We start from the raw sequence: 14,788 nt of genomic DNA, 5'->3' as shown, positions 1-14,788 counted from the left end.
GGCAGCGTTTGTCCGAAAATTTCATGGCTGCTATAGTGAGGCATTGCCATGCATGTATACTGGCATTCGATAGTTAGATCTCATTTAGCTTTTATAAACAAAAGTACGCAAATAATTAACTTTTTGTACTTTTTATGTTATAAACGAAAACAATATACTTGTAAATTTTAGAATCTCAATTGATTTTCATACCTCATAAATTAAAAATTGAAAAGACTAATAAATTAATACTAAATCCATAACTAGTTGTATCACACAGATAAAGAATTAAAATCTATGGAACATATGCATTTTGAATTAATTGAGAATTTAAATATTTTAAGTTTGACGAAGAACTCTACAATTTAGGCTGTTTCGTAAATTCTAATCTCTTAGTGATAATATAATGCTTGAACTGACGAAGAATTTTGTCCAAACTTTCAAAGAAAAAGTGATTCAATAGCTTTCCCTTAAACGCTGTCTAAGTGCTTAATAGTTGACTCTTTTATCTCCAAGTAGCAGTAGGTTAAGGCTCTTCATGGACACTTTTGTTGTCACATAATATATTTCTTACAAAATATTATTACACGCTATTTGAGTATGGCTGTTATAGAGAGGTAATTTTACAAAGAGTGTACTGTTATAATGGATGTCATTATAGTATATAGTATATAGAGAAGTAAAATATAACATGAAAAATTGGTTCTGGAGAAAATCAGGCCGTTATAGTGAGATGTTGTTATAACGAATGGCAATTACAGAGAGGTTTCACTGTATTTGATATATAAACTGTTGTCTCAACTAAAAGAAGATTTTTAAAATTAAAATTGATAAAATCTTATCTAAGATTAACAGTGTCTCAAGAGAGATTGAATGGATTAGCTATATTACCAATTGAAAAGGAATTGTTAGAACAAATCGATTATAAAACAGCAATTAATGATTTCTCATCTAAAAAGGCTAGAAAAGTAAATTTTAAATAAAAATATATATGACGATTTTTTCTTTAAAAAAAATTAGGGCCTCTGTTTGAAGTGTAGCTTTAGGACTCCAATATTGTTGAGACGGCCTGCTTTTGGAAAACCAAACATAATACATACAGTAGTTGCTTTCTTTGTTGACATAATAATTAATATTATGGTTTACAAATAATTTTTGAGAGAGAAAAATTATAACTTTCACAACCTCTAGTATAAGGACATTCCCTTCTCCTCCTCACTAACTCCCCTCTTATTTTCCTTGTGCCCATTGTAGTTGAGAATCTTCGTGTGCTTTTAATAAATTTCTATGAACAAAGGAAATTTTGCATTTTCTCACCCAAAATAAGAAAGAAAGAAAGAAAAAGATACTTACCAAAATTGGTCAAGAGTTGAGGCCTTGAGGGTGTACAGAGGCGGAATCAGAATTTAAGTTTATGGGTTAGAAATTTTAGTCCTTAAAATTTATTGGGTTCTAAATTAATAATTTGTAAAATCTTCAATATTTTTTTAATACAAATATAAAGTTTGAACCATATCTATTGCGTTCAGCCGAACCTATCAACAAAGGGCTAGCTCCACCCACGAGGATATACCACCTAGGTGTGATCCTATACCCTTTAATCAGGTTTCTGGTTCGAACATAGGCAGAGTAGGCATTTGAAATTTATGGATTCTGAACTTACCATCAAACTCATAACTCGCTTTAGTTATTATATTCGCAACTAAATATATATTTAAAGGATTTCTAATACAAATACAGGGGTCTAAAGAAAAGGTACTAAATTCATTTGAACTCGTACTTAAAGTATTGTAGCTCCGCCCCTAGGTTCGAATTTTGAAAATGAAAAACTTCTTAGCAGGGAAAGATTTTACCCCTTTAATGGCCTACCGATGCAAATCCGAATTAGTCGAGCTAGTGTTACGAATATCAGGTGGTTAAACCTTAAAACCCAAAAAAAAAAAATAATAATAATAATCAATCAAGGGCAAATATTGTCAAATAACTGAATTACGATTCTGTTATTATAGTTAGATACAGAGCTGTACATGTATACTGAACGGTTTCTTCTTCTTTTTATTTCCAAATTGCCCCTCCATGATCACCAAAAATCTTACAAGTATATATATGAAGCTCTTTCATTCCCATTATAGCAAGTCCATAAATTCTCTCTCTATAATTTACTCTTTCTCTCTCTAGGAGAATTCAATCAGTATCTTTTGCTCATTTTAAACTGCTCGTTGCTGTTTCATCAGGTAATTAAAAAACTCTTCCTATAATTTCATCTTCATAATTGTTCGATTTGTTCGTTGAATTCTGATTATAAATGTTTGTAGATTTCAATTACTATGTCTTATCATGCTCGATTATATGTGCATTTTTTGCTTCTTCAATTGTATATTCAGTTGTATGTAATTCTGTTTAATCGAACTTTTAAATTGATATAATAATCATAAATATCTGAGTGAATTTACTTTCACTTGTGTGTATATGACGAAAAACTGCTCTTGAAATGTATAATTTTACAAATTGAAGTGAAATGACTTTGCTCTGTTTTCATTTACTGTGTATTTGAGAAGTTAAAAGAGATTTTTTGGTGCGATATTGCTGTATCTCTGCTCTTATTGTTATCAAACTGATGCAATATTGACAAAATTAAAACGAAAATAGTATTGTGATCATAGAATTAGTAATGTAAAATCACTTTCACTCTAAATTTCAGTATAAAAATGATTCATTTGCGTGTGTCAAAGGAACTCAATGAGAGGATTTTTTGGAGATTTAGTAGGCGTTTGGCCATAGAAACTAAAAACTTTTTCACTTTTTCCAGAATTTTGGAGTTAAAGTTGGAATCGGAGTTGTGTTTGGTTATAGTTTTTGAAATTGTATTTTTTTTGTTGAAATATACTTGTTTTGGTTGTGAAAAACAAGTTTTTCTTATTCTTCAAATTTCAAATACAACTTGAAGTTGTATTTGAAATTTTCATGGCCAAACGCTTATTCCGGAAAAAGTGAAAAAAAAAATCGGGAAAAAAGTGAATAATTCTTATGGCCAAACGGGTCCTCATAACTGAATCTATCACATGCATGAATATATAGTACTGTGTACATCTATAAATTGGAAAACAAATTGTTCTATTTTCAGATAACTGAATTGAAAAATGTTTTCGTCTATTTATATCTGCAGCAACTTGCACGTTGATTTTTAAGCACGAGAGAATTAAAAATGCAGAGAGAAATCTCAACCACCGGCAACGGCGGCGCGTGGAACTACAACAACACTCCGTTATCATCTCCGTCAACACTCAGTCAACCTACAGCCTTTGATCTAACCTCACTTTACACGTCATTAACGGTGACGTCACCACGATTCCGTCAAAATAACAGCTCTAATCAGTTACTAAATATTAACCAGCATTATCAACAAGATCTAATGGACCGTCATAACAGAGTGTTATCTCAGTTACTTGAAACAGAGAAGAAAACTCTAGCTCTTCGTCAAGAGAATATTAACTTGAAAATGGTGAATTTCAATTTGAATAATCGACTTTCGTTGCTGCTAAAAGCTTCTTCAGATTATTATGGCCAAAGTTCGAATTTTCCGGTTAAATTACGTGGTAAGACCTTTCTTTAAGACTTAAATACATAGATAATACTCCCTCTCTCCCAATTTATGTGCAAGACAATTTAGATTTCGAGAGTCAAATTTTTTAATTTAATTGTAAAATCGGACATAGAATCTTTAAGTTTATATATTTGGAAACTACGTAAGAAGTACTATATGCTCCCTCTGTACCAAAAAGATTGTCTTAGTTTGATTTGGCACGAAATTTAAGAAATAATATTGGAAGACTTTTGAAATGTGTGGTCAAGCCTTATATATTTGTGTGGCGGTAAATCATTTCATAAAGTTAAATTATTTCTAAATATAAAAATGTGTCAATTTTTTTGCGACAACTAATAAGGAAAGTAAAACAATCTCTTTGGGACGGATGGAGTATCATAGTAATAATTAACAATTCAGGATATTTAAGAGACATGAAAAAATCAAAGTCAGTGAAAAAATCTGGTTTGATTTTCGAAATTCGAAAGGTGCTATATAAATTGGGATGGAGGGAGTAGTAATTTTTTAATATTACAAAAATAAAAGATTTTATTGTGTATACTGCCTACTTATTTTTTTTTTTCCATGCATGTTGGCGTTGGTCATGAAGAGGAGACGTCGAGTGATGGGCATTCATGGGAAGATGTAGTTGCGGATAGTCATTTGAGCCCAACTAGCGTGATGGACTCGGGTCGGGCAGATGGTGTGGATCGGGTACAATTGCCCAAGAGTATATCAGTGCGTTCTAATGGTTACTTGAAAAATATTCATGCAGCTGGTGGAAGTAGGCCAAAGAATCTGACCAAATCATCAAGCCATACAGCGGTACATATTTCTTCTTACCTTATTTCCTCCTTACTTTTCCGTTTTGAATAATTTGATAGTAATACTGAATATGTTGACGGTATGCCTATATAAAAATAAAAACATGAATCTTAATTATTTACAGCGATTATAGTTACGTATTTGGACTTCTTACGTAAATGTACCGTCTGCTAAAGTTAATTACTGCTAGTAGACTGAATATAAAAAATCTCTACACTGATATGTAGTATATTATATGTATAATACATGTATATCTAATGTATAGTATATGTATTTATATGTATATTTAAATATAAACATACATACATTTGCTGGCAATTTTGTAAACTAGATCAACCAAAGCTATTGAGTTGCAATTTTCCCTACGTAATTTGTATGCATTTGTCTTGAAATATTATGGATAACAACAGGGTGGCTCAACTAGTTATGTGGCCTAAAGCTAGATATCAATAAGAGGCCTAAAATGTATCTAACAAATTTATTATTTTTGTACCATAAGCTACTTTACCAACTTGCACATCACATTGATCATCACTACTAACTAAGCTTCCATCAATGAGGTATCCGCTAACTCTGCTCATCCAGATTACAATATTTTAAAAAATATTCAAGGTTAAAATAATGCTATTTGAAATTCTAATTGTCTAATCATCTCAAATTTCTGCCACTAAGGAGGACATTTGGACATTATGTGGTTGAAATTCTAAAAATGAATACTTAAAGTTGCGTCATAAAAGTATTTGAAAGTTGAAGATGTGTTTAAACATAAATTTCACTTGAAAAAAAAAAATGAGGAAACTTGAAATAGCGAATTTAAAGTATTCCCCAATTTTTTTTTCAAAATTCAAATTCTATATACAAGGTTTATCTGTAGAAAGAATAAATTTGATAAGCATATACTTATTTGAAATTAAAAAATTTTATCTATGAACATGTCAAAATAGTTTCATACATTTTAAACAACTCAAATTTATTTTGAAGTGGAAAATATGCCTTGGTACAATGTGTATAAAAGAATAAGAGTCCCTAAGTATAAATCAGCCTAAAGCTGATTTTAGTAATGATCATATAATAAAATATCTATAAAAACAATAGAGGAAATAAAATTTTAGGGGCCTTGGGGTGGCTTTGGCCGCTTGACCCTTCCGCCGGCCTTGGATAACAAAATATTGACATTAAGGATTCATATAGCCAGCCACGATTTTCACTAATGAGAGTTAAAATATAAATAAATAAACACATAAAAGAAGTCGTGGAAATTCAATACATAGTACATATTCATTAACAAGTTTACTTATCTGTACAGTATAGTTTTCTAGCGGAAGTGTATCAATTGACATCCCCTGACCAACTTATATCTGTCATTATTTGGCAATAAGATATCTACTAATTACATAATGTTTCTTCATAACAAAAATGTAGTGTTCTTTCACATTATCATTTGGTAATTTGAAAATGGAGTCAGTCGTGGAATAGTTGGTTATAGCAAGATCGGGCAGTAGAAATACTCAATTTTATGTACTGCAGCAATTTTGTTTAGATCATTGACAAATTCTGAATAAAAACCGCGTCCATAACTATTTTTCGCCTGTAAGTTTGCTAGGCTTGCATGAATATGAAATACCACAAAGTGCATTTATTTGCTTGATCAAGATATCTGATAATTCCAAAAGTGAGATTTTAATAAGATTTGATGACCAATTCAGTCAGAAAGCTTAATCAGCAGGAGAACTAAGAAAAAACACCATCTATGTGTTCTTTAGCTTTGACCTTATTGTAGAAATTGTTTGGAATCACATTTTCAGCCCAAGAGACTGATGGTTAATTTGTGCATGGCCTAACACATGCACAAAGTGAAAGTTTTATAGCCCCGAATATGTTACGGAATATTTATGACTACAAGTTTTGAAAAATCTTCTTCTTTTATTAGACTTTGTGGCAAGTCAAACTACAACTAGTGAAACTGGGGAAGTTTTTTTCAATTTATCATTTGGTAATTTGAAAATGCAGTCAGTGGTACAATGAGTTGGTATCAAGTAAGATGGGGCACTAGAAAATACTCCATTTCATGTAGTAGTAATATTCCTCTCTTCACAAGAAGTTAGGCTACAGCCTACAGCATGAATATAAAATGACACACAGTTCCATTATTTTGCGCAGTCAGAATATCTTATGATACCAAGGATTCCAAAATTGAAAGGATTCCATAAGATTAGGATGATCAAGACAGTCAGAAAGCTCTGTTCAATCAGCTTGCAAACTAAGAAACATCATATTTGTATTCTTTTACTTTTTACCCTGTAGATATTGTTTATAATCACATATTCAGTCCAAGCGATTGATGGTTAATTTGTACCTAACCCAATGTTTTGGTGTTGATGTCGATGCAGCAAAGGGTATATGTAAAAGGAGGTAAAAAGGAAAAACAACCACTTGAGTTAGACGTGTACAATCAAGGCATGTTCAAGACTGAACTCTGCAACAAATGGCAAGAAACAGGGGCATGTCCATATGGAGACAACTGCCAATTTGCTCATGGCATTGAGGAGCTTCGTCCAGTCTTACGCCACCCACGCTACAAGACTGAGGTATGCCGCATGGTCCTTAATGGTGATCCCTGCCCTTACGGACATCGTTGCCATTTTCGCCACACACTCACTGACCAAGAGAAACTCATCAGATCACTCAACAGTACTTCCAGGCCTTAATTTGACAAACACTTCAAAATGATCAAACTAATAATAATAACTTGATGATGGTGAGAACCAATACAACTTAAATTGAAAGATCTGTTTATAACCAAGTAAAATAATTGAAACACTCGTGAAAAAAGAATGAATGCAAATCGAGAAAATGGCTCTGCAAGTAAAAGAATAAATGCATCACAAGTCAAGAGGGGGTTGGTGTTGTGATAAAAGAGAGTGGCTTAATTGCATAGAAGGTGAATGCTGCTGGACTCATTATTCTAGTAACTGCGTTTACGTTAATGGTACATTTGTTGATACCTAATGATACTTCTGTCCAAGTGTTTGTTTGTTTTGTCTCTTCCAAAGCCTAGATAAAGCCTCCTTTATTGATGATTAATTCCTCCAACCATGTCTTTGATTGTAATTCAAATGTTGAATATAGACTCCACTGTAAGTTGCTGATTTCTTTTCTTTTGAGTACTTCTTTTGGAAATGTAATCATAGTATATTTCTAGCAAATGTGGTAAACATGGTCTCCTAATCTTACGTTTGTCGCCTTCTTGTTGGTTATGGTAATCATCTCCATTGTTATATACTCCTCTTTATTTCAAGTCAAACTACCAAAAATGCTTAACATTTTATTGATAGAAAACAGAACAAAAAGTACTTCTCTTAGTAAGTTAATTTTGACCACTTGACCAAATAGGCTGTGCGAGAATTAAATACCGCTTGAGAGAAAAATGGTATACCCTCAAATCTCTGTACTTAAATATGTGTATGGCAATTAGTTACTTTGCATCTTCATATAAACAATAATATCATATATAGTTGGCTTCTTGATATTTTCTAGAGCGTATCTTAAATAGGGAATCACTAGAGAACCAATGTTTTAGTTGATTTTAAACTTGATCTATTCATTGTTAAGCGAACTATTCGCTATTATCATCCTTTTAGAAGTATCCATGTCATAATTGAAAATTCAAGGTTTATATTACACCTAACCAACTAAAGATTAAACTTCAACTTGTTGAATCCTATATATCATCATAATACTCGTTCTTATGATTTGACGAATGACTCGCATCAACTTAGATAGTTTAAGATAAGTAAAATCATAAAAACTTTTAATAAAGTGATACAACAACAATTAGTAGACGTGTCAATTTCAAATAAGTTGGGGCGAGTAACATGAGCAAATGTTATAAGAGGTAATTGTTAAAAGATAGCCATGTACTAGTGTTGTTTACATATTCAAAATCCATTTGATAAGGTTGCGCACCGAAACATGCCACTTGACTCAAATAAGATAACTACAAAATCAATTTGTTTGTCTACAGCACCAACCCTCGATCTTCTCATCATTGAAGTAGAATATTGTGTTATAAATTAAAGTCTTTTTTTCTTGAAAAAAAAAAAGAGTTAATTACCAAAAGTTGTCAACAATTTAAAACTCAACTAAATTAGCCAAATAACTACTTCCATTTCTTAATTAGGGTGTTCCGACCTCCTAATTAATTTCTTCCAACGACATTAGCTTCTAGGAAGAAGCCCATAGGACCATTTCGTCGAGGAAGCCTAGATGGCGAAAGGTTATAACTTTTTTAATAATTTTGAAAGCTAAGTAAAATCACAAAGTTGACTAACTAGGCTCGAGTAAAGCTCAAACCCGAATAAAGTAGTTGAACTCGCCTCCTTTAAAACATGGCTTTTAACAACAAAATATTTCAAAATGATTTATTTTATAAAAAAACATTGTTCATTCACACGAAAAACGCCTCCAAAAGGTACAATAACAACATACCCAGTAATATTCCACAAAATGTTGTCTGGAGAGGGCAGAGTGTAGGCAAACCTTATGTTTCCGGTAGACACTCGACGCAAGAACAAGCAATTCAAAGCAAAAAGTAATTAAAAATGTACTAAATTTTAAAATAAAATAAAAAAACCATCTTATTTATTACTAATAAGTACTACTAACAAAAATGAAAGCTATTTTACATCAATATTCGGTGGTAAAAAAGAGCTTCTCATCAATGCTCTTCAAAAAAACAAAAACAAAAGAGGAAACAATATAATTTCCCAAAAAACAACTACTAAAAATTATCCCCACAAAAATGTGTTAAAGCGAGAAAAAAAAAAAAAAAAGAAGGAAAAAGTCGCACCATCATCATCCACCATTCATTACTCAGTTCAACGAGAACCAAGCAAGTAAATCACCAGCAACGCGCCGGCGCGTTCTGACCACGCGCTCACATGAAACCAAACCCAACCGGCAAAGTGGGCAATTAAAATTCATCGTATTAAACCACCCATCCAAACACTCCTTATGAAACACATGTTTACACGCTAACATACGCACCTGTTCACCATCACTTAACCTGTTCAAACAAACCACACAACTAACCGAACCGGAACCGGTTTTCACATAAGATAATAGCCGGTTTAAATTGAGTTGTTCGGATAGGTAAATAAGACCGGTTAAACCGGACCCAAAAGAATCATCGATTTGATTGGGAAATAATTGGGAAGAAGAGAAACCAATAAAGTGAAGGAAAGTGAAGATAACGGAACGGAGATAATTAATGCCTTTAGCTAAAAGGGTAACCATTAATATTGGAATTGATTCAGTAGAGATGTCATTTAGCTGGTTTTGTAATCCCATATTTTAGGATAGTATATGGTTTTAGAATTTACTAACACTTTTTTTCTTTCTCTTTAGTAGAAGCGTGTGGAGGGTGTATTTATAGTGTTTTCTTGTGGAATTTAAGGGGTTTAGAATTGGGTGTTGGCGGGGGTGGGGGGGCGGGGGGTTTGGGTTTTGCGGTGGGGGAGTTACGTGGTTAGGAGAAGAAATGACGGGTGGTTGGTTTGAGTATGTGAAGGAAGCTTCTTCTTCTTTTTCTTTTTTTTTTTCTTTTTTTTTTTTTTTAACTCCATCTATATAAGTATGACTAGACATGAAATTTAAGAAATAAAAAGATACTTTTAAATCTTGTAGTCTTAATTCTAGAGAGAGGAACTTTTTTTGGGACATATCAAAAAGGAAATTAAGACACTTAAATTGGGACGAAAGGAGTAATTTTTTTAGTATAATCGTAGTGTCTGAATCAGTTGGATTTTTTGTGTTTCAATTATTTTTATCGAATTTGCTACCTCCCAAGGTAGTGGTAAGATCTACGTACACTCTACCCTCTCCAGACTCCACCTTATGAAATTATAGTATATATGTTGCCGTTGTTGTTGCTGCTGCTATCTTTCACCAATATTATCTTCGCGAATACTTAATATTAGTTCTCATTATTGAGTTCTTGTTATCGCTCACCCGCATAAGTAGGGGTGTTCATGGTCCGGTTTGACTCAGTTTTTGGTTAAAATCAAACCAAACCAATTAAGTCGGTTTTTTCTAATATTCAAACCAAACCAAACCATTAAAGCATAAATTCTATTGGTTTCGGTTTTGTCGGTTTTATCGGTTTGGTTCGGTTTTGCGGTTTTTTTCGGATTTTAAGAATGTACTAATACAAAGAATCTTTGAATCAAATGGTAACTAAATACGGCTTTGACCGTGATCCATTCAAATCTAAGAATCAATCAAATGGTAACTAAATACGGCTTTGACCGTGATCCATTCAAATCTAAGAATCTTCTTAATTAATTCATTAACTTTGTATATGTATAGGCCTATGGCTATGAGTATAGGAATTACAAAAACATAACATCTACTTTTCATGATTGTAGTTACCTCCCTACATATAGCCATTTGATATTACGCAGCCCCTCCAAAATTTTTGTTATCTAGACTCATCGTGTTTATGAAGCATTGAGAAGAAAGCATAAAAGTTAAAACGGAAAATGATAAACAGAAAGACAAAGTCATCTATCAAATCTTTTTAAATTCCAATTGCCATTTTCTTCCCTTTAATTTGTTACGGATAAAATGCTAGCTTATTAGTAGTAATTCAGATGCCATGTAAATGAGGGAAACATAAAACTGAATAAGGGAGAAATTCTACTTTACCTTTGGCAAATTTCTTTTTATTTTACCTTAACGTTAAATGGGCTACACTTTTTTTTTCTAATTATTTGAATTTGTATTGGACTTGGAATGAGCCAAAATTTTGAAGAATATGTGTGTATGTGTGTGTGTGTGTATGTGTGTATATATGTATGTATGTATGTATCGGTTTGGTTCGGTTTTGGTTCGGGTTTTTTTGGTTTAACACCAAACCAAATGTTATCGGTTTTTTAAAATGTAAAACTAAATCAAGTCAAACTAAGCCGGTTTTCGGTTTATCAAGTCGGTTTGACTCGGTTTACCGGTTCGGGTCGATTTTTCGGTCTCATTTGAACACCCCTACGCATAAGTATCGAGTAACTTTGTTCATTAAAATTTTAAGCAATACATGTTATCCTCACCAAATTTTAGGCGGTATATTTTATCTTCCAAGGGCCACCAGTACAAATATGTAGTAACTATATATGTCTATTAAGGTTTCAGGCGATATATGTTATCTCCCACCAAAATGTAGTGGTACATATTATTTTCGATCAATTCAAGTATTAAATAGTTCTGTTCACCGAAATTTCGACAAATATGAAAAATCAGCTACTATTTCCATTAGAATTTAACTCCAGATTTTGAGTTTTCTACAAATACTTGGATGACAAAGTTGAGAAACTTGGTTAACCAAGTTTTAGCAAAGTCACATAAAGAAACAAGAATTTGCAATAAAAATGCATTTTCTGCTTCTTCTTCTTCTTCTTCTTTTTTTTGTTTTTTTTGTTTTTTTGTTTTTTTTGTGTAAACTCAGCTTCGAATATTTTCAACCAAGCACCACCAGCTGTATGTTCCTCCAGATGCATCTGTTTTCTTTTGCCTTTTTTTTTTTTTTTTTTTTTTTCAAAGATTTGTTCTTAGTTCGTTACTAGCCACACAAATAGATGAGAAAAAAAAATTGTTTAATATTTGACTGCACGCGGGAATATCCCTAGCAATATTCCATTTCAATTTAATGTCATGCAATTAGTTTTTAAGGGATTGGATCGTGAATACGTAAACAGAGCAATTCTTGAGACAATTTGTTTCCAAAATACACCTATTCAGTTTAATTTATTTGACTAAGCATGACGTGTAAGAAAAAGATTAATTTTGTAAAAAAACAGTGGTCTAAAACTTGTCATAGGGATCTATGTAGCTATGAAAAATTTAAAACTTGTCATAGAAACATATGATAACATTTATGTGATTATAAAAACTTTTCATTAAAGGTAAAATAGTATTATGTAAATTAAGTTAATCGTTTTAAAATTTAAAGTATGCCATAATTTTTTAGATGAATTAAAAAATAGATCACATGAATCTAAAAGAGGAAAGATTGTTTATCCAATGAATGAGATTATCAGATTGTTTATCCAATGAACGAGAGTTTCATTAAACATTGTTTATGGATTCCATTAAGCAAAGAGTAAACGCTTGAGAAGAAGTATTGGCCAATAGAAATCTCAAATTTTAGTGAAGTTTGAAAATGATCAATTACGTCTCAAATTAAAAGGGATGAGTCTTTCACAATGACTTACGTGCAACTTGGAGGGCCAGGGTGGTATCCCTTCATCTTTCGTCAAAAGTTTTGTTTTTAAATTTTAGATATAAAATAAATTCTAGGGAGGAACATTTCTCTCTTTTAATAAGCTTTATACGATATAAATTTAAATTAATTGAACCCTAAATAAATATCAAATATTGGATGAGAAAAAAATATAAGATAGACTTCCTTAAAGCCACGAAGGATTATGGTGAAATTTTTCCACTCTTAATTAAAGGTTTCGAACTTAAACACTAAAAATAAAATAAAAATGTTGGTAGAGAATATTTCCTTCCTTTAATACACCTTACGGTGTGAATTAATCAAATATAATATCGGGCGCCAGATGACACACTAAAAAGTGCCTTCCTTTAATAGAAAGGAAGGAAGATTTGTGGAAACTCTATTACTCTGATTAAATTAATATGACTATTATAGATTTATTTGTAGTGCTTTCAATGATGAGCAGCATTTGACTTCGTTGCCTACTTCTATTGGCTTTGGTTTATATTTTGTGGACAATTATGATTGGATTGATAATATTGTTTGGTGAGTTTCGATTTTTTTATTTTTTAAAGAGTTATCTCTCTTATATATATTTTTCTCCATTACATTGGACAGGAACAGAGAGCGGGGTGTGGGTGGGTGCGGAGACCGGGGTTGGGGGGGTAGTGTAATTGATATCTAAACTCACACCTATTATGTGATTTTTTTAAATTTCTTAATCCAAATATAAACACTTTGTTATGCTTTTTTGTATTCTGGCTTTTAAATAATGTTACTGGTCCGTAAGTAATAAAAAATCCAATTTTTCAAGATAAAAATCTGGGAGAAAATATTGCCAAACCATAAAAGAATATTGTATAGCATATACCAAATTTATTACTATTGACTAAAATACTATAATGTGTAATTTCTTTTGGCTAGGCAAAAACATGTTGCTTTGTGGGTGGCAAGCAATACCCTACTAATTTAAGTATTTCGCGCGCATGGCCAATTAAACAAAAAGCTAAATTTTAGAATAAAATAAAAAAAACTAAAAAGGAAAATTGGTTGTTTCTATTTCTTCAAACCTATACATACATGTTAAGACTATGCTTTGATACTCTTTTTATATGATTCCCCCTAAATAAATTAATTAAATGCTAAATATTTGACTTGTTTTCATTTTTCAACAGCTTCGTGTAATTTGGTTACCAAAGAAGAGATTAATTGTTAATCACGCAATTAAAACACGATAGGACGGTGGGGGATTAGACCATTTGGTAGAAGGGGACCATCAGTGAGGACACAAGTTACAAAATTAAAACCAATCATTTAAAATAAGGGAAACTGAGTAAAGATAACCAAGAGAACTGATTAATTAATTAATAATAACAAAGAGTATAGTTTAATAGGGTAAAAATATTAATTGAGTGATGAGAGAGTACCAAACAAGATCGTTACAGTCTAAGAAGATTTGCAAATCCACCGACTGCACTTATAATCGCCTAAACAAACCCCACTTGATACACACAAACAATTAGAAAAATACCCAAATTTTATGGAGTAAAATATTCCATCATAATTAAACGTTATTATGATTGAGGAGGGAGGAGCACTTATGAGTAAAAGTTTATCAGTACCCAACGTTTTGGAAAACCATTATAATGCATCAGTATTTAGGGGTCTGACGGAACTGGATTTGTATTGGGAAGTCCCACTTTAGAGGTAAAATGATTCCTATCAAAGGCGACTGCACTTTTAAAACTCGAATCTAAACCTCTGATTAAGGATAATGAAATACTTACCCCTAAAAAGTTACTTGATGTTTATACCAAATCATACTAATTTATATGATTGAGTATTAAATGAAGGCGAAAATGTGTGTTAAGTAACTATTATGATTTATAAGCAATAAAAATATATATGAAGATATGTATCATATATTCATTAGATTCATTATTTTACGTAACTAGCAGGCCATCAGGATTCATGCATTATCAGGTTGATTGTTTTAATCACCAATTTTATTAGGTATTTTACGGAGAATCATTTATTCTGGTATTTTTAGGTGTGTATAAATATGGAAGTATTCAAGCTATGTGAGAGGTAACACTGACCATGAGTCAACCAGATTACAGAAAATAGAT

At 31.9% G+C, this 14,788-nt stretch overlaps 1 protein-coding gene across 1 annotated transcript; it reads left to right on the top strand.

Annotated features, from left to right (window-relative positions):
• The first annotated feature begins 2,174 nt into the window (after positions 1-2,174).
• On the top strand, positions 2,175-7,699 carry LOC132066728 (zinc finger CCCH domain-containing protein 15-like). Its single transcript, XM_059459958.1, has 4 exons — positions 2,175-2,213; positions 3,146-3,575; positions 4,173-4,387; positions 6,778-7,699. Exons 2-4 carry the CDS (start codon positions 3,185-3,187, stop codon positions 7,093-7,095), a joined length of 924 nt encoding a protein of 307 aa, XP_059315941.1. The 5' UTR covers positions 2,175-2,213; positions 3,146-3,184; the 3' UTR covers positions 7,096-7,699.
• Positions 7,700-14,788: the final 7,089 nt, after the last annotated feature.

Source organism: Lycium ferocissimum, chromosome 8, assembly GCF_029784015.1.
Source record: "Lycium ferocissimum isolate CSIRO_LF1 chromosome 8, AGI_CSIRO_Lferr_CH_V1, whole genome shotgun sequence".
Lineage (NCBI taxonomy): Eukaryota > Viridiplantae > Streptophyta > Magnoliopsida > Solanales > Solanaceae > Lycium > Lycium ferocissimum.
The sequence above is the reverse complement of the archived record's forward strand: the minus strand, read 5'-3'. Positions and strand labels throughout refer to the sequence as shown.